Source organism: Aythya fuligula, chromosome 3 (assembly GCF_009819795.1).
Source record: "Aythya fuligula isolate bAytFul2 chromosome 3, bAytFul2.pri, whole genome shotgun sequence".
Classification (NCBI taxonomy): Eukaryota; Metazoa; Chordata; class Aves; order Anseriformes; family Anatidae; genus Aythya; species Aythya fuligula.
In genome coordinates this window covers 66,614,038-66,635,560 of record NC_045561.1, presented here as the reverse complement: position 1 = coordinate 66,635,560, position 21,523 = coordinate 66,614,038, and the positions used below count along the sequence as shown (strand labels likewise).

The 21,523-nt window shown below is 35.7% G+C and overlaps 1 protein-coding gene across 3 annotated transcripts in view; it reads left to right on the top strand.

Annotated features, from left to right (window-relative positions):
- ASCC3 (activating signal cointegrator 1 complex subunit 3) overlaps positions 1-21,523 on the top strand; it is a 280,258-nt gene that overhangs the window by 243,377 nt on the left and 15,358 nt on the right. For all 3 annotated transcript variants that reach the window (XM_032184137.1, XM_032184135.1, XM_032184136.1), the window contains exon 37: positions 14,426-14,650. In XM_032184137.1, coding sequence (XP_032040028.1) covers positions 14,426-14,650 — 225 coding nt within the window. The remainder of the gene's footprint in view (positions 1-14,425; positions 14,651-21,523) is intronic.

Below are 21,523 nucleotides of genomic sequence, written 5' to 3'. Positions count from 1 at the left end.
TTGTAACTGACTTGTGTTGGTAGGCCTGTAATTTTTCAGATAAAATCCTTGATGCTTTTCCATAGAGTTTTCTTTAAAACTTTCATAGCTGTGCTTCAGGCAGTAGTGATCTAAATAAGCTTAAACATTGCTGAGTTATCGTGCTTCCTGAATTAAGTATTGTTGAAGAGAAAGTGTTCGTGAATTATGAGTTTAGTCTGGATTTCCCTAGGGTACCTAAAGACTATCTCCTCTTATTCTGAAAATTTAGAGATTAAAACAAAGGTCTAGATGAAAAACAATGAGAGATACTTTGGAGTAATTTTTGTCATTTTCTGTACTAAAGCAGCAGTCATTACAAGTCTTTTTAAAATCAAATGTGGTTTTGCTCTATCTTGAGAAAAAGAGGTCTGTCTTGGTAATAGATCAGACTATGATCAGATCTATGTTGGCTAGATCCACTAGCTTCATAAATTTGGTGATTTTCTACTACACTTATCTGATTATCTGACTAGTACTCCTATGTACTGAGCAAATACCATAGTGTTCATACCATGCAGAGAAGAGGATAGCATCCTTCAGAGTTTATTTTGTCTGCATGTTGCTCCTTTTTTCTATTTTTGCATTCTACCTGCAAAAAAGAACTGGCTTGTATTCTTGTGCCTACTGTTACATCTTTCATGTAACTGGCTGATGATCTTCTGGTTGCTTAGGGATGGAAAAGCATGGTATTTGTGTTTTAGTGTATCATAAGTCTTTTCCATGTTATAAACATAAGCTTCATAGTCAGGTATCCACATACCTCTTTCCTATATTTTTATTTGATGTTTGACATGGTTTTGTTACAGTGGCTTCTGTTACTATTGTGAAACTCAGCAGAAAATTTGGGATTGCTGAAATAGCAGATTTGGAAGGTGGAAGAAAGAAGTTCATGAAATAGGCACTTCCTGTCCCAGATACATAAATAACAAAAGAGTAAAGTTATTAACACCTTATCTGTCTTTTGTTATCTGTTAAGTATTTGTACTGTGAGATTCTAACTCACCTAACCTATAACTTTATCTTCTGTTCATCAACATTGGAACATTGTTTTCTAATCAGGAAAATGTGCATATTTGTGAATGTTTACACTTGCAGTCTAAAATAATTTTACTTCTTCAACAGGATTCTGTCTTTAAGCTCTTGGTTCAGTGTCCCATGAAGGGGCCACAAAGGTTTTTGACTCAGTGATAAACCATGTTTTACAACAGGTTCCTAGTTAGTTGCCATGTGACAGTTACAGAAATACCGTCCAAGAGCAAATTAACATGAACTGCTTTGTGTAATACTTACTCTGCAAGCCACAGCAGAGACAGTGCTTTTGAGGTTTTTTTTTTTTTAAGATACTATATAAAACTGTTTTTCTGTTCCATAAGGTTTTTTTGGAAAAACAATCAGATCAGTCTTCCTAATTCGGTCATTGTCTAGTTTACATATGTGTTTAATTTAGAAGAAAATAAAGGTGCCATTATGATTTTCTTCGAGGCATAAAAGAACAGTAAAGCTATATTCATTGTGTTATTCTTTTTAAATACAGCATTTCATTGTCAAGAATAGAAAGACTTCATCACAAACTTTATATCGAATGAAAGGCAATTTTGTTACATTCTGACTTTTAAAGAATTTACATATGTGATTTCACATATATTGTGCATTCTCAACAATAAGAACATAACCACTGTGGCTTGAGTACAACTAGGAATGAGCTTCACCCATTGCATGTGCTTTTAGTGAACCCTGATAATCAGAGAAAACAGTTATTTCTAGCCATTAAATCTTTTCTTCACAATAAAACCCTATCTAGGACTGTTCAGTTTCAAAAATTTCATCCCAAATATAGCCATCTACAGGATCATGCATGTAATTTTTATACAACTTACTTATATGCTCTGTATTTTAATATTTAAAAACACTTGTGCTCCTGTTCCCGCAAGGAACATCTAGAAGGTATCACAGTGTGTTAAATAAAATAGTTTCATAACGGTAAAACAAAATGCTGTAGTGATTTTTAATGCCATCTAAATTTCATTATCTATATCCACTGTATTCAAAACATTTCATACTTAGCAGAAAGGGTAAAAGTAATACTTAGGCATATTAAATTTGTCCCAGTAGATGGAGCAGTTTTGAATATAGTCATTGTAGTACTTGAATATGGTCATTTTTTTACTAGAATGATACCACAATTTTTTATAATTCTCTTTTCAAATGATTGTTTGATTTTCAGTTTGAAAGCATCATATGCTGCCTGCCTTCACACAAAAGCACAATCAGTTGGTAAATCAGGATGAAAAAGCCCACCACTGACAGCTAACTGTACATGGCATAAGTCTTTCATTTTTATGTCATCAATAAGAAAGAATTATGTTCAACAACAGAAAATATAAAAAACAGAAAATATAAAACCTCCTTCCCTATCCCCAGCACACATGACTTTCTGATTAACAAATCTCCTTTCTTTCTCCTCTAACCTTCTTACTCAATTTCTGTCATTACTTGCCAGTTCAAAAAAACTGAATCAATACTCAGTCAAATTAAAACCTATTTTAAAGTTGAACTGAAAGGTTTCTGACATACATGTCCCACCAAGTAGGCCACAAGACAAAAACTGTTACTTTAGAAATAATGTAGTATTTTTAATTTCTTATCATAGAATGCCTCAAAAAAAAAAAAAAAATCATCTAGTTCCAACCCCCCATGCCACCCACTAGATCAGGTTGGCAAAGACCCCATCCAAACTGGTCTTGAACACCTCCAAGGATGGGACATCCACAGCCTCTCTGGGCAACCTTACCATCCTCTCAGTGAAGAATTTCCTCCTAACCTATAATCTAAATCTCCTCTCTTTTCATGTAAAACCATTCCCCCTTGTCCTGTCCTAATCTGCCTGAGCAAAATGTACAGAATCCAAGGGAAAAACTTGTGAAAGAGTATATATAGCTACAGTAGTGGAAACCAGTAGGCTCAGCCTATATCCCTGTTTCAAACATTTGCTTTAGTAACTATTTTTGTCAGAAAAATAGGGAAATAAATTTCTTTATCAGGAGCTGTAGTTGCAAATATAGCAGTGAAACACTCCTATTTACTATGTTGATGTTCCTGGAAATTGTTGCGCTTATCTGCTAGGTAATGGTAGTAGTCCTCTGCAGGTCTCGTGCTCATAAGTGTTGCCATTGGATGCCACCTGTGGCAAATCAATTCTTGTCATTGGTGTATATATGCTACTGTGCAAGTTCAGGTGATAGCAAGCTTGGTTTAGCTAGCTGCTTAAAACTGCAGGCAATTCAACTGTGCATCTTTATTTTATTTATTTATTTTTTTTAAGCACGGGAGTCTTCTACTGAGTATAGGAGTCCATTACTTATGGTTAGAATTGTAGCCATCATCATTGTGCGAGATTTCAACCTATGCATAGTTGTGTACATGCAGCCAATATGTTGCAAAATATTCATATAAGTAGCTGAAAACTGACATTTTTTGAGCAGTCATGTCATATGGCTCCATTTTCAAATATGCAGTGTTTGTAGAAGAAATGTCTTTGTGTTTTTTGCAACAAAACTAAAAATCTAAAGCTCTTCATTGAGGTAAAGCTGAACATCTTTAAAATAGGCGATGATGCTTTGGTAAATGACAAAGTTCTCATGTCTCAGCTACTCCAAAACGCAGTCTGACAAGCTCAGTGTGCCTGTAGCCAGTCAGTACAAGTTCAGCCTGCTCTGTCCTTCCAGACAAATTTAGGTTCCAGCATGTAGTTCATTTTTCTTCACTGGTCTCTACTTACTGCCTTTGCTTTTGACAGAATTACACTGTTGTACTATAAATTAAAGAAGTTACAATTATATTGCTAATGCATTTGTTTTCACAGAATTCAATGCACTTAATGACACTAGCTCAGCCTTAGTGACTGTTGTTTAAAGGCTCACAAGTGTTTGTCGCTGTCAGCAAAGAAGTTACTGCACTGACTTGTAAAACTGTTAAGGAAGAGAATGTCAGTTTGTAGCTGGTTCTCTCATTGGAACTGAAATCTTTGGGATAAGGATTGGTTTGTCTGAAACAATTACATCATACAAGATTGGTATCCAGTATATATTATGCCTTGAACACAGTAGTTTGTTTTTTTAAAAAAAAAAACAAAAAAAAAAAACATAAGAGGATTACTGAGCAGTCCTTAATGAAGTATCTGACACTTGTATTTTCCTTATTTACATTTAGATTCTTTCTTTGTCTCTTTCTTTCTTTTTTTTTTTTTTTTTTTTCTGATACAGCCTGGCTATCTTCAGAAGGTTTAATTTTGGTTTAAATCTTGCTGTTACACATTATTACATACGACCTTTTAAGAAATCAGTCTTGTATTATTTCAGTCACTTTATTTCACTGTTACTTGGGTAGCTTTTGCTGCCTACAATGCTAGAAGAAATTGCAGAGGTATTTTTGCTATTAAGATGTCAAAACTTTTGTTAGCATTTCAAAAAGTTAATATAGATATTTGTAAATTTGGTATTGCATAGTCAACTTGCTTTAGAGAACAAACAGCTGCAGATTTTCTTCACCTCTGCAGCTTTCCTTTCAAAAAATATGAATACTTTTGTGTGCGAGTAAAAATTATATTATAAACACATTGTTGTTTCCCAGTGTGGTGTACAGTTATTATCCTAACAGCAGTGAAGACTTTGAAAGTAAAGACTTTTTATGCACATTTCAAAGTAATTCTACCTGGGATGATGCTTAAATACAACTTTTCTTAAATTATTGTAGATTGTTATACCTCCCATATAAGAGCCAAATCACATGCCACCAATTTAATTGAATTGCCCACATACCAACTTCCTATTCCCTTTCCTTTCTGTATTCCAGTGGAAAAGCCTCACAAGCCAGCAGAGATTATTCAGATTACTAGTTTTCAGAAAAAGAAAATATCTAAAAGCTATTCCTCTCACCTTAGAGGGTGATAAAATGGCTAAAATCTATCTCACAACAGGTTTCTTAAATCTTTTTCTGTAAAGGTGAAGGCATTCTACCATGTTTATTTATACTCTTTAGTGTGTGTATGCATGTATACTTACAAAATATTTTATAAATACAACTGATGCATACAGTATTAAGAAATTTTATCTTAAACATATTAAATTATTGATTGCACAGTATTCTGTATGCTAATGAGATAAATTCAAACTTTTATCATTTCCTAAGGGCAGCAAGGAAATATAAACATCAGGTGTAGATAATAGATTATTTTTTTCTTCTGTATATGATTGTCTTAGTATTTACTATATGCAGTCATATAAGATGCTAATTTAAATACTTCTTCAGCTATAAGAATGCATGTTTGCTTTCTCTTGATTCACACTGAACAGATGGATGCTTGACTGCCTGCTAATCCACAGCTGGAATGGTTTCAGCAGTTTCCACGTTGCTGGGTTAGAGTGGCTTTTCTAGTGGACTGAGAGGGCAGCAAGAGAGGGATATCATTATTCATCAGTATCCCAGTGGGATCGCTGCCAGCAGAGATTAATTTTTTCTGTTATGCTTGTAAAACAAGCTCAGGTGGAGTCTCTAATCCTCAGGGCACGGGTGGCAGATCAAGGAAGATGCTACAAAGCTAGTTAATTTTCAGATTCTAGGGGAAACAGAAGCTCTGTTAGATGTATAAATACATGATTGCAAATTTAAGTAGCTCAAATCCAAATGGGATCTTCCCAGACATCTGGTACTGAAAATCTCTGTTTTCTTTGTCTTTTGAAAGAAGTTCTCGAAACTTTACACAAGAGGCAAAAGAGGTGCAACTCTCCTAATCATCAGTTGTCTTTCCATATACTTTTTGTAAATACAGCTTTGACAACGTAGTTTAGATGAATGTTTGCATTTACAGGTAGAAAAGATATGGTATAAGTCTATGTAAGAAAACTGAGTTTACGGTGTTCTCGTAAATCTGTGTGCAGTGAACATCATCAAGAAAATTTGTAACTGGCCATCCAAAATAAGTTACATCTGCCATGGTAATGCATGGTATGTCCCATTCGGGTAAAGGGATGTTCCGTTAATGTCATATGTGGTTAAAGGCCATTTTTAACATGTTACTCAGTTTGTCTAAACTCCTGTCATTCATTATTAGTAGAATGTTTTCAAGTTAAGTACAACAAAATAATGGCAGACTGTCTTAAATGTTTAATAGATTTCAAATATTTTTCCTTTTACTCATTTTCTTTGTTTACTCAGTGATTGCCCTTCTTCCAGACCATTGTAATTATCTTCTTCTACCTCTGCATTACCTTGTAGCTCATGAGTTCTTCAAAACATTGGGTTAGATTTTCAAGCAATGTTAATCTACATAGTTCTACTGAAACGAGTGGAGATGTGCCAGTTTTTACCAGCAGGGAACTACCCTTATTAAAATTTACTTGTAGCAGCTGTCTCTTCCTCTCACAGTTGTTGGTTGTTGGGTGGTATTTTTTTGTTTGTTTGTTTGTTTCTTAATATATTAAACTATTTTCATTTAAAAGTTTTGCTGCTCAGAGTGAGACCAGTAGCACTGACTTGCAAAAAAAAGACATTGTGCATGTAGGCACCTTCCAAGTTTCCCATATATTTCTGCCAGTTCACATTGTTTTTCTATTATTCTGGGCTTGAGCCTCTCTTGAACAGAGACCACTAGTCATTTCACCACATGATGACAGGTATTCATGCTTGTGAACTCTTTATTCCCTTTTGTCTCTGGTCACATAGTAGTCTAGATCCGGAATTTAATCCAGTAGAAAAATGCAGCAGTGTGTGTTTGTGGCTCCCCACTAGGGGAGCTGCCACAGGTCAGCGGATCTGAAATCCGGTTTTCAACACGCAGAGCTTTTACAGCTTGCCATCAACATATACTGTATGCACGGGCCCCATTTCACATTGAGAATTAATAGTACTTATTCCTGTCTCCATGTGGAGTTGCGTTAACTTAATGCAGAGGTCTGTTAACTTCTTCCCTGGATCTGGGCTCTGCACTGGAAGATCCCAATGAAGGATCAAAACTGAAGATGGAAAACGACTGAATGCTTTCCCAGGGAAAGTTGCATGCCAAGATTTGCTATTACAATTTTTATTGCTATCATCATCTCAATCAGCATTTGAGCCAACCGATTGAGCCAAACTCAGCTTCAAAATGTGGACAAACGTCCAAATGGAACTGAAATAGATTTCTCATGACAATCACACTTTTGAATGTATAGTCAGAGAGATTTTCCTATTTTTCTGTTAGCATGTTACTGAGTTCATGTACTGAAAAGCTTTTCTGTATTACTGCAGAAATTTCAATATGACCAAAACCAGTTGTTTTTAAATATTTACCATAATATGACTTGAGATTACAAGGGAAGAAAATTGTGAGTCACTGTCCAATCTAGGTATTGAGATATAAAAAAAAAAAAAAAGTGGTGATTATAATGCATTGAGAATGTCCAGGTTCATAGCATTCTCATGAAAAGTAATAGGAAAAGTCAGGTATCTTGGAGAGCTGAAAATCTCAAATATACCATTTCCAGTGATAACATGTAATAATTCTCTCACGTCACTATAATTCACTTTATAAATGGAATTTGTACCATTCAATTTATATTTATTTGCTATGGTCAAAGTAGCTTATTCTAGGTGAATAATGTGTATGCCATATCACTTGCAGATGTTTGCTCTTATTTTTGTCTTCCTTTACTCTTCTTTTTGCATTTATTTTTTTTCTTGAATTGTGCAAGCATAGCAGGCTTAGTGACTTAAAAACCTAAGTGAACTAAAGCCATCTTTATGAACGGTGCACAGGCTTAATACTATGAAAGTACATCCACATTTGGGGGAATAATGAACGTATTGTAAGAATGTTTTTTATTAGGATTTGCCAAAAAAGTAGCACTGAATTATGATTGTGATCATAAACTTATGAAATATGGATTGTGAGAGTTAAGGCTTCCTGAAAATCATGAATTCATTCCTTGTTTTAATATGTTATAGTAAAGTACACAATTTAAAAAGTAAATAATTCTGAAGCAAAATGTAAATGTTGGTAAACCAACTACAATGATTTTATTATCTATTACTTTTTACTATATTAATATTACTATTACTCTACTATCTATTTCATACAGTCCTCTCTCACACATGTATTAGCACTCTTGCATTTTCTTTTAGCAGCTCAACACTGAAGCAGAGCTCTGTTATTTAACTTCATACTTCAGAATTTCCCCAGGCTGCCAGGTCACTCCATGCTACTGGTAGCTAATATTGCTGACCTCTTATTGCTCTGTGCACAGTGGCAAAGGTCTTTCAAACTCCTGACCTCTGGTCATCAGGAATGTCATCAGTAGTTTGTAGTTTGGATGTTTTAAGTACGAGGTAAACTTGTGAAATCTAAACCCTTCAGGGTATTTTTAAGTGATCACTCAACTGTTTCATTGCCCTAGCTTGTGCTTTTTATGATCTCTGTAATTGTAAAATTTGTGGTGTTTGTCAGATGAAGCTATTTCAGAAAGCATTAAACAATTGTCTGTTTAAAGTGGGAAATCTGAGGATACAATTATATATGATTTCTTCAGTCAGTAATGTGAGAACTATAAGAATTGTAAGTACTTTTAACCTGTATGTTCTTATAAACTAAGTTTGTGGATCCCAATACTGAAATGTCCCCATTTTAAATCCCGAAACATAATTATAAATTATTATTATTTTAATATTAGATTTGTTTTTTTACATAACTGCATTTTGATGGGTTTTACAACTTTATCTCTTCAACTCCGCATGCTTAGCTGGAAATTTCCAGTGCCTTCCCTGGCAAGTCTTAAAACTAGAGACAGAGTCCAGAATATCCCAGTCTCAGTATTTTGCTGCTACATAGTTAATTAGGTTACCTTTACAATTTGAATACTATTTTCTTTTTTTTTTTCTTTTTTTTTTTTTTGACACACATCTCTTATCTGTAAGAATTTATTAACCACTAATGGAATAATAAGTAAAATAGTTAAAGGTTAGTAGTTGTTTCAAAAAGATACTGAGAAGCAATGAGAACCATGGGTATAGTTCTCTATCTTATGTGTATCTTTTTTCCTCCTGTCTTTTTTCCAAAAGTAGAGAGCAGAAGGTACTCCAACGAAGTGCTGGAGAAGTGGCAAGAGCATTTTGCTATTACCCAGGCTGGAGTTCAGGCAGGCACAGAGTCCCCAGTGGGAGGCACCAGTGCCAAAGAGAGAGCCCCTTCTCCACATCCAGGGCCAGCTGCTGCCCAGGGGTGGCCACCCTGACTCCTGCCTGCCCTGCAGCACAGGGGCTGGCACAGGGCTTTGCTGTCTGCCTTTCCTCCCCGCCAGCCGCTGACACTGGTGGGAAGGGGCACTGCAGAGTTGGCTCTGACGTGCCAGATGCTGTTCAATTGCACTGCCACATACACATGAAGCTGACAGGGAGAGATGTTACATGGTATATGAAAGCAAGTAACATGTTTAGAAGTGGCCTCTGTGATGAATTACGCTATCATGTAGTAAATATATTTTCTCTAATCTTGCCTGCCAATTTTTGTTTTCTTCTTTTGCATCATGTTTGCCATTGTTGAAGATCTCAACAAAAGTCAGCCTGCCTCATTTCTTAAAAGAGTAGGCCAGGCTGCCCTTCAAATCTGGCATATCACTTCTGCAAAGTTTGTCTTCAGAGTACTTCTTTGTGCAAGTATCTGCTGTCTAAAAGAGGCCTTCTAGTCTAAATATCACTGTGTAATGTAGCAGCTCTAAACTGGTAGATTTTTTTTCATGTTTGTCTATCATATGAACCTTGCAAATGTGCATAATGTTTATTCTTAAAGCCTATAACTAGTAATATATGTTTGTAACTGTCTTTAACTGGGATATTGTCCTAGGCCTTTTAAATACAAGAGTAAATTAACAAGCAAACAAACAAAAAATTGAACTTTGGAAGTTTGAATTATGTTCCATAAAACAGACACAAAGACACGTATGTTTGTGGGCAACCCTATAAACTCCTTAAAACTGGAGTTTATAGTGGGATCACTAACACAGATAACAGTTTTCAGAGCTGTAATTCTAGCAAGTACTTCTCCAATTCTGTTTGTCAATCTACTTCAGATTTGGGGTGAGCTGAAAAATAGTTTTTAAGGATGTGGTCAGTTTGTATTTTTTTTACTTGAAATAAATGATTGCAAGTTGGCCTACCTTTGAACTTCTGATAGCAGAGAACTAAAATTTAATGCATAAAGTGTTTTTAGTGTTAAGTGCAGAACAGATATTAGAAAAAGATGACACACTTACTATATTAACTAAAAGTGGTCCTCATCTTTTCTCTTTTTTTTTTTTTTTATTGTTCTGGTTATTACTTCTAATAGTAATCAGGCACTGATTTTGAACACTTTCACTTAGTGATTGTTAATTTTGCTATCAGATTTTCTGAGAATATTTTTCAGTGGTCTTCTTGTCTCTTTGCACCAGAAACTTGAAAGAGAGCAAAACACATAGCAGGTTTTTAAAGTTCATAATATGGTGTGCTTGACTTCACTGTATCAATATAAAGAAAAGGAACATACAGACGGTCAATTCTAAGGTAGTTTCCAATACAGCATCGCTGAAGGAAAGACTACTAGTTCAGCCCTGGAATGTGAGAAACTATTTTTGGTTTGGTTTAGACCCTCATTGTTACAAATTAATCAGCTGCTCTTTAAAGTCTAGAACTCATTAACTTTATAAGTTTTACTGTTCCCATGACTGAACTGAACTTAAAATATTCAAGCTTAGTTGCTCACCTTGATCCCATTTCTGTCTATTCTCAACAAGTACCTTCTTCTATCTTACAGACAGGTGAAAAGAGGTAGTTACTTGCTGTATAAAATATTTCAGAAGGTTTACATGTGGTATATAAGTCTAGAGTTCAGCTTTTCCTATAAATCAGTAATTTCAGCCAACCTTATACATTTTTTGAGTAGAGAGAAAATCTGACGGTTTTAGCCCTGTGGGCACTGTGGAGCATAGTACTTAGCATACTGGATACCTTATTTGCATTTAAGTTCAGTCTGACTCCTCAAATACCTCATAGTTACTTGAATATATTCTGAGGATCAGGGTGTGATTTGATTGCATATCCTTGCAGACTCAGATCTGAAGCCAAGAGAGAAACATTTTTATAAATGAACATTGAAACAAGCCTCACCAGCTCACTAGCACATTAAGGTCTGGATCACTTGGGAAGTTGATTGGAAATAAACATTCTGCTTCAATTTTTTGGTAATTGTGTTGATAATCAGCTGAATATGGGACACTGAGCAATTCAGAACTGAATGTAGTTGTCATGGAAAGCTAAGGTATGATGACAGCTCAAACATTAGGAAGAGAAATTTGAGAATATACTCTTCAGTCTTCAAGAAGAAAGAATGAAAATATCAAATATTTCTGAAAACTGTAGCACCCCCAAAAAAATGCAGAACATTTATTTTAAAATTAGTTGTTTACTTTTAGAACAATTCAAATAAAAGGTGATGAAAAGGTGCATATTTGGATCACAGTGTTGCATGATCTAACCAGGAATCTAAGGATTCTGCGGCTGAGGTTATGCAGGAAGCAGGATTCAATTATCAGAATGGCCCCTTGGCCTTGTAAAATGAAACTATCAAGTTTATGCAGGTGCGTGTGACGTTTCTCACTGGCAAAGCAAGTCGCTGTTCCCCATATAGCCCTGCATCATATACAGGATGAAGGTTTGAGACAACTCTGACACCTTAAAAACGATGCAGTGGTCTCTAATGCCCAAAAGAAGACATTATTGGGAAGGTCCATCACAGACCCATAGAAAAGAGAGAGATGTGATGCAAGGGCCAAATGCTTGATTGCAGAACCCATAGCTAAAATTCCTGGTTATCTCCCGGTACTCCCCTACAAGTTATGCTTAACGGTGCAGGGGCTTGCAAACATGTTATTAGCACATGGGCTTCAGTAGTCCCGATTAATGGAAGAAAAAGGGAAAGTGAAAAATGCACAGCAGCTCTTTGTGGTTTAACTATAAAGTCTGTAGTAAGTTTCTTGACTTCAGAATGACGATTAATGATTGATACGTAATTTGATCTCTTTCCTCATCTGTGGAAGTAAGAACAGTATTCAGAGGCAGTGTACTAAAGTAATATTTATACTATATTGTGCAGAACAGTTGAGCCTACAGCCTTTGCAGAACAGATTGAGATTCATAATGAAAAGGAAAACTAAAATGAAAAAATATTGAGTGAACAGCAGGTCCCATTTGAGGTGATTACAAAGGATGTTTCTTTATTCTGTCTTTTCTTGTGCAACCTGAAAACAGTAGCAGGGGGTTACGAGCAGAGTTCATCACAGAGTTGTCAATCACTGTCATTTAACATTTTGCAATGGAAGATGTCTTTATTCAAGGACAGCTGGGCAAATCAGAGAAACAGATTTGCAGTTAGTAGTCTGTCCAGCCTACACTAAGCAAACAAGGACAGGGTAGACATACTGGCCTCTCACATAAAAATATAATGGACTCTGCTGACCTCAGTGCCCTCCATTCAGCTTCATTCTCAGTTGTATAAAAGCTTCACTACCCATTCTCAATTTCCTTTAATTACCTACATGATGCAGATAAGAAAATGAACCTCACTTACTTACAGTCAGTGATCACAAACAGGAAATTAAGTAGGCAAGTTGTTTAAAATAAGGGGAGTGTTTTGGAGGTAAATAAAACATGTGCTGGGAAAGAATTAGTGAAAACACATTTTGAGGAGTACCAATTGGTCTGCAGTGACTTGGCTGATCCTTCTTCTTTCTGCTACTTTAAACTGCAAAGCAAAACTAAGTAAAAAATCTCCTTGGTAAATATTCTTTAAAATATCTTTGAAGGAGAAGCAAGTTAAATAAAAAGAGTGAAGCAAACATGCAACCTTCTATAGGGCTTAAAAAGATTGTGACCTTAGGTTCAGAGAATAAATGACCACAGTTTTCACAAGAGATCTAGCAGAGACATCTCGGATTAAGCAGCAGTTGTCTTTCGACAGTCTTTACTTCTTCTATCTGCAGTTGAGATATGAAATAAATTAATGACATTCTGGTTTCCTTTCCAAGTAGTAAATTGTCTAATATCTATCTTTCCTTTTCTATTTATATCACCTTTTAGGTGTAGTCTCTTTTTGCAGTTAAAGAAAATAGAAAATGTTTGTGCTGTCAGTTTTGTGGGGGGAGGAGGGTGAAAAACAGCAATGTAGCTTTTCTTTTTTTTAGAAACTGACAAAAAAAAACCTCTCTCTGTTAGGGCATTAATGAATGGATACAGTACTTTGCAATTCATTTAGGTAGTTCTATTAGGTGGTCTAAATTTGCAGTTTTTCTTTACCTCACTCTGCACTGGGTACTCAGTGAATATTTAGTTATTATGGAATTGCAGGAAGTTTGATTGGAGATTGAATCTTTAAGTTAAGAGGAATATAAAACCTTGAATACTTTAATTTAATGGTCTCTTTGCTAAACCCAGAGTTCAGAAGCCCATCAGGCTACCCAAAATTTTGTGATGAAAGAAATATATTCTCTTAAATAACAAATGGAAAAGATATCACATATTATAAAACTCTTACTTTACTTGCAAATCTTATATTTTAAAAAGATCATTCTCATTCCAATCAAGAATATATATGCATACATGTACAAGAGGATTTTTCAGCCCCAAGGATGCTGCTGGTAATAACTACATAAATTACCTATTTGTGTGCACTTCCTTTACAGAACAATAAGAAAGTTCTTAGGCAGTTTTCATTTTTACATGAATGGTATTAGTCCATTTTGGAGCACAGAGGATAGTTTTCAGCACCTAGTACATTTTGCTGTTTGCTGTGATCACTGGCCATCTGTTGCTTGGACATTGACTCTCAAACTAATGAAAATGCATTTTAAAATTCTTTTAAAATAAAAATCAGAGCTTTTACAAACTCACTGTGGTTTTATTACAAAAAGAAAAGTAGAAACCCTGAAAAATGAAAATGTGAGTTCTTGATTTCTTTATAGCTAACTTTACTATGTTTTTGTGAGCCAGCTGGGGTAGGATATCTGTAGAAGGACACCTCAAACACTGAGTCCATCCAATGAGTGTATTTATTTCACTGCTTTTATTTTCTTCTTCTGTAGTGTTAAAGTCAATGTTGAAAAATTTTTAAAACCCCGTAATTGAATTAATATTTTTTAATATTTCACTAGTTATTGTTTTCCCATAAACACGTGATTTTGACGAGAAGCTATCTAATTACTAAAATGCTGTTTTAGCAATTAAATCTAGATGTAGTAAATTAAACGCATATACTTTTAATGTCTCAGAAAATAAAAACATTTATTTTGAAGCTAATTACAATATTTAAGTATATTTTATACTTTTTTTTTTTTTTTTTTTTAAGAATGCTGAGGAGTACACAGATCTACCTGTGAGGCACAATGAAGATCAGATGAACAGCGAACTGGCAAAACATCTTCCAATTGAAGTCAATCCTCATTCATTTGACAGTTCACACACAAAAACACACCTCCTGCTGCAAGCCCACTTCAGTCATGCCATGTTGCCTTGTCCAGATTATGCAACTGATACAAAGACAGTGCTGGACCAAGCAATTAGAATATGTCAGGTATAGTAATTAATTTTAATATTTAAGTGCTGTTGTTTTAATATTCACTGTTAGCATGTTGCAGTAGTTTGAATACATAAAAATCTAAAGATTTCTTGCATTGTCTTGTGGAGAACTGGCGCCACACAGTGTGCTATCGCTATGTTTAGAGAGGAACTAGATGCTCATGAAGATGCGCACTTTACAAAACTGAAGGTAAACCAACTTAAGGTGCTGATTGGAGGCATCTGTTGCCACTGGGCTCTCCTCTTCTTTCATATGCAATGGCTTTCTCCCTCCAAATTGTGGAATGCTGTAAGTCATTCCTGCACAGATTTGTTCCCTGCAGATTTTTATGCTGACCCCCAAAGAACCTGTCTCCCATGGGTACATTTATTTTTATAGCACCCAAAAGCATTCTAGTCACAGCCAAGCATAAATAAAACATGTTTTGAAATGTAATTCGGGACAAGATACTGGGTTTTTCTCTGGCTTGTGAAAAGACATGTCTTCTATTTCCCAATTATCACAGAGTCAAAGATCATGTTTTTAAACACAGATTTTAAAGACAATCTGGAGGTTTGTGACTTTTACAGTTGTACAGAAATCTCAACCCACAGAAACTAAACTGACCATGGAGAGTGCTGGTAACAAGCAATCACATGCATAGCTGCATGCCTCAAAAGAATTTTAAAACAGCAATTCAAGTTTGCAATAGAGTGCTGCAATATCTGAAAAGTAGGAAGAAGGCCGAGCTCCATGTGATGCAGAGAACAGATTGAGCCTCTGTTTCTGCAAGAGAGAAGTAATAGTATTCTCTATAGCAGAGCTGGACAAGGACTCATTCACAGGTTCTTGAAGATCAGACAGCCTTCAACAAACTGTCCTTTTTGGTCTTCCTCAGTTCCATATCTATGAAAGAGGGATAGTAATTCTTTCCTCCTATGTTTTATGTTTGCTCAGATTTTAATATTCTCAGTGATCTATATGTCATCTACAAGAATGAGTCTCTGATCTTATTTGAAGGATGTTGGCAGTGTGGTAACTGCCATCATTGTGTCAAGCCTACCAGTTTTACAGAGTAGTCTCTGAGAGATAATTAATCAATGCTGTAGACAGAAAAAATACCACAGACAACTTGGTGTCCAGTGATTAGGGTGGGTCTCAACCTTATGCTAGCAAAAATTATGAGTTTATAATACTAATATTGAACCAAGCAAAATTAAAATTAAGAAAAAGAAAAGTAAGAAGCAAATCGACAGAATAAGACTTGATTGCTACAGTCTGAAATTTGTCAAACAGCAGTGCTTGAATGCAATTCTACTCCCAAGATTTCAAATCTGTAAAATCATGTTGCTGAAAGCTTGAATATATGAATAGTTATTATTCATAATATACAATTATTAACAGAGAATGTCACTTAAGAAAAAAAAATCACATTTGTTTCATAGATACTATTTAATTAAAGTTAATTTAAATGTTTATGAAATTAGCATTTACGGAGCTAATTTTGGGGGGGAAAAAAGGTAAATTAAAGTTATTTTTTTATAATTATTTTGCTCAATATTTATCCTGCAGTACTAAGCAATGTATTTTTAATTGTCTTATGACATAATATGTATTTCAGAAACATAATCCCTCAGAAGAAAACCTAAAACATTTAACAATTCCTTTCAATAGAAGTAAAATGCAGAATATACAGTGCCTTGAGTGTCATCTTTAAAAAAAAAAAAAAAAAAAAAAAAAAAAAAAGGTTCCTGTTTTCAAAGAAAAAGAAAAACATGCAAGCACATTTGTATTTTGAAGTTGGCGCATGGTTTACATCTCTTGGGAGAATATTTGTTCCATCTTATTAGTCACGCTTTCCAAACGGAGGTTAAAGTTCCCAGAATCTAAGCAATAGACAGGGTTACACTTTCAATACTGGTTGTTACCTTTTTCCTTAGCACTGACCTGCTGATGAACTCTGGGTCAACAGAGGTGGAAAAAAAGATGTTAGTTGTGAGAAAAGGAACTGAACCATAGAGGGATCCATTGATAAACATATTCAGTGAGTGATGTTCTGTGTTTGTGTGTGAACACGCGCTTACATGCCCCCAAAAGTAAAATTCAGCAGTGAGACGGAGTTGTTTTTCAAGTTACATTGAAGTTTTGTTTATTTACATACAAAGTACTTTAGGTGATAAGGTTGTATAGCTAACCTTCTAGTTGTGACCCAAACATAAACTGTCATTTGTGCTGGCGGGTATGTGAGCAACATAGACTTTCCATATAAGCTCTGTGTTTCTCTTCCAAGAAACTAACACCTTTCAAAGAGCTTTTACAAGTGGTTTTATCTCAGCATGTACAGAGGGTCTCTATCTCAGGTCATCTGCAGAGCAGATTTGCCATCTCTAGCCACTGCAGGTAAGCAAGTCTCTTTCCACCACAGGCAAACAAACTTCTCCACTCTCCTGTGCTGTCTTCACCTACATCTTCCTTCTCTCCCATGGTGTTTTTCACATCCCACGCATTGCGTAGCTTCACTGGCATCCTCTGGCCCTCCTTCTTCACCAGTGACTTTAGGCTGAATGGTGTTAGTGGTCAGTCAGAAAACTTTGTGAGCAGCATCAACTAACTAAAAGTAGCTGATAGATTTCCTCAAATCTTCAGGAAAATGCATCAGCTAAAATTCTCAAAATACAATGAAGTCCTTTGGCCTGCAGTAGTTGTTCAGAACTTTCACTCTTTCTATGAGGAGATTTCATCCAGATTTAGAAATTATATTTACTATATTTGTACTATTTCATGTTCAACATAAGGATTGAGCTTCCATTCGAATTTAATTGCTAAACTGAACATGAACATTTATTAGTGAGTTGCTGGCAAAGCCTCCATATCATGTACATGCCCTACATGTATGTGCCCTACACGTACATATTCTGCGTAACTGTGAGACAAATGTCAGGATTATTACAACTATTACAATTCTAAATATGCATAAAGTACTGTCTTTTGTAATTTACCCCTCTCCTCCTCAGTATACACATGAAGCACTGAAACAAGATCACTGTAATGACACAAACAGAATTATTCATAGCCTAAAGAAATAAACTTCTTAAGTTACATACTTTTAAGATTTTATAGTGGCCTGTGTAGGAATCCCTTCCATCTTCCTTCTCCCTCTAGGGTACGACTCTTGAGCAGGGTTGGTTAAATATAAATATATATTGCAGTTCTTGACTCTTTTTTTGTTACTGTAAAATCTGTAAGAAACCAACAGAGTGATCGGCTGCTTTTGTGTAGTCAGTTCTGCTGCCCTTCTAAGAACATAATGTTCATGTTACTAAAATCTTTCTATGAATGCAACAAAACAGACGCTCTCACAGTTTTCTTTAATGTGCTGTGGTAAGATTCCACATCTTCTAATAGGAAATGCATGCAACCACTTTTAAATTACTTTTGCTGAGATTTCTGTTCTGTTTTTATGTTTGAATTCTGTTGATCTATACTCATGATGAAAGATAGAAGCCATAAGCTGTGATGTCACAACTAGGATCAAAAAGAGTATCTTGCCACATTTTGCCACAGCATTAACAGGATTTGAGGAGTCAGGAGGGTAACTCTAAAGAAGAATGTAATCGTTGCCATACAAAATGGAAGAAATGTATTCTGTTACTGTTTTTCCATAGTTAGAATTTGTTGTTTACCTTGCTGTAACAAACTCCATTTAAAGTTTAGTATCTACTTACCAAGGATGAAATTCACTTTCCCTTTTACTGGAGAAATATCAGGAATAGTGATATGTCACCTTCTGGAAGGTGAATGCTGAACTGTTCCCACACTCAATTTTGTAGTGAATGTCCAGCCACTGGGGCATCAACCAGATGGGAGGAATGTCCCTGCTCTACACTGAAAAGCTTGAATGAGAAAGTAACAAGTTTTTTTGTTTGTTTGTTTGTTTATCACTGACAGGCTGCCATAGATAAAGTATAGAAGGTTTCCATGTCTCAAAAACTCTGTATTAATTCATATATGATCTTGGGGCAAGTCACAGAATTTTTATTTGCCTGTTACCTTTAATATAATTACAGCATCCTGCATATTCTCTTCAAGCCTCACAAACTATCTGCATTGTTTTTCACTCAGAAAAAACAAAAGTGTCAGTAGGATGGTGCTGAGCACACCAGCAGTTGCACAAATTCAAACACTTCTTCACTTATTGCAGAAGAACATTAAAAAAAAAAAAATAATGAAATGGTTTGTCCAATATTTTTATAGAGATATAATTATTAAGATAAAATTATTACTGCAAAGACAATACCCCATCTTTTTTCCTCTCCCTGATTTAGGAGTATGTGAAATGGACTAAATCTAATCTCTTTTTTACTTCTTTTGTCAAGCCTTGTATTTTGAGACTGTGTATTCAGCGATCAGTTCTTATTCTGGTGTTCTAAGTCTGTCGCCTATATTTGCATTAATTGAAATGGATAATTGAGGTAGTAATACCATCAGTCTCAGTTTCGTCAGGGCAGTCTCTTCTATGAAATAAATGTGACAGTTGCTGGCTTTGCATTGGGATTGGCCACAAGCCTCCACTTGTAGCATAATCGTTGATAAAATATTTTAATATTGCCAGGAGTAGAACTGCCATGGAGCCCAGACTTAACCTTAAGAAGTGTTTACCCATGGATGTGTTAAATGCATCTCAGTAGGGTACCTGTGCACTGAGAGAAGATGGGCAGGAAGTCAGGTTCTGAACAGCACAATAAAGCATAGTGTGCATGGGAAATCTGCACGGCCCTGAAATGAGGCCCTTGTGGCTCTGCTGCTGTTGGCCTGCCTTTCCCAACTGTGCTATCCCTCTGGAGAATCTAACTTTGAAATGAAATAAAAAGCTTTTTCAGGTTAAGCACTGCATTGGCTGGATAACGATATGCACAGCACCCCTTTTCCCATTCCAAAATAGTTAAAGTTGTTTCTGATCATTTCAATTGCAGCTTTTGCTACAATTTTGAGAATCATCTTTGTTGTACATATTTAGAGGTTTCGAATATCGCACAAACATGCTGATCACTTCAGCTGTCTTAAGAGCTAGTTTATGGATGAAATACTTGAGCTAGTAACCTGCAGGCTGTTCGTGGCTGCTGGTGAGAGCTCTATCTACTGTTCCTCAGGCAGAAGTTGCTTTCTGCCCATAATTGCATGCATACAGCTTGCATACAGCTGCAAACAGCACAGGTCCCTGAGCTGCAGTTCCCAGACCATGCAAATGAGAATGCCCCTCTGCTCTGGACTTTCCATCCTCCTGAACCTCCTCAGATCATTACAGCCACGAGAACTACTGGCTTTGGGAGCTGTACCCCTTGGGTCACTTGTTTTCTTGCCTATGAGGAAATGGAGAAGTTCTTAAATATCTTAAGGTATGTTTTGAGCTCTTGTGCTGTGTTATTGCAGACATGCCAGTTACTCGCTGAAAGGTGGGAGTTACAGGCATGGCCTATTTTGCTATTGCATATGCAAGACTTGTCCAGAAGTGCCCAGGCAAAGATATAATTGCTTTGTTTAATAGATGCATTTGTAACTAAATGAATGGGCAGCTTAACTGAAGGAAGGGAAGACAATCAAATCAACTTCACAGTGCAGAATACCATTCAGAACCAAGTGAAGGACACTACAAGCAGAGGCCAGTGTCCCTTTAGCCACTACGTATTTTCTTTGTGTGTCTATAGTATGTGAGAGTACCATATCTGCAATTTTATTAGCAGCCTGTATTGCTATTATTCTCCAGAAAAAGAGGGTGAAAATAATAGAAATCAGAAAATTTACAGAGTATATACTGGAAGTAATGCTCATTTATAGGTAATAAACGACAATGAAAAGCTTTGTAGTGATTGTACCTGGACATAGGAAATGCTGAGGTGGAAACACTTGCTGCCTGCTTTTATTCTACAGGTATGTCTGGGGAAGGGGTGGGGGATTGCCTTTGTGGCCGTGGTGTTAGGGATTTTGCTTACTGGATAATTTGCAAACTGCTGTATGGAAGCATCGTGGTGACAGTTTAATGATGATATGGTGCTGCTTATATATAACCCCCCAGTCATGACAAACCTTTTCCCAGTTGGGGCTGGAGGAAATGAGTAATGCTTAACCCATTTGTGTGATCAATTCACTTAAGCAGCTACTGTGAAATGTTAATCACAACTTTAATTTGTACTGCATTAGCATTTTGATTAACTTGTAGGCTTGCTAGCACACTTGAAGCACTTTTACTCATAGTTACAGCTCGGAAATGACTTTTTGATTAATTAAGTTTGTTAGACAGCAGCTGAGCTTCCTGAATGCTAACCTTATGGGGCTAAAAGTTCAGGAGAAAGTTACTGGGAATAACTGTTGCTGTTGAAAAGGATTCTTGTGAATACACTCAAAAAATTTTAATTATTGACAAAATATTACATTGCTATTTTGAAACTGATTTTAAATGTTAAAGAGGGCAAATTTATACAGAAACAAACTGTATATTTTTCACAGGTTTGGTAGATTTGTCTTAGCTGTGGAACAAATGCAATCTTTAAGACATTGTTTAGGTTGAGGAAACTGGAATTTCTTGCCAAGAGATTTTTCTCAAAAACATATTGTATTTACAGTTCACTAGCCTAGTATAGAATATCAATTTATTAATTAGTAATTTGAAAATAAATTGTACACTGGGATTCAACAGGTTCTGAACATGTTGGGTTATGCTCTACTCAGTTTATAATGCTAGTATCACATTCCATAGCTGCTTTTATTTCTGTAATACTACCAAAAAAAATCAGTAAGAGAGGAAGGGTTGCACTCCCCTAAATGTAGACAGTAAGTGACTTGTCCTTTCCCTGTTTCTGATCATACTAATAATGTTACTATGGAGGCTAA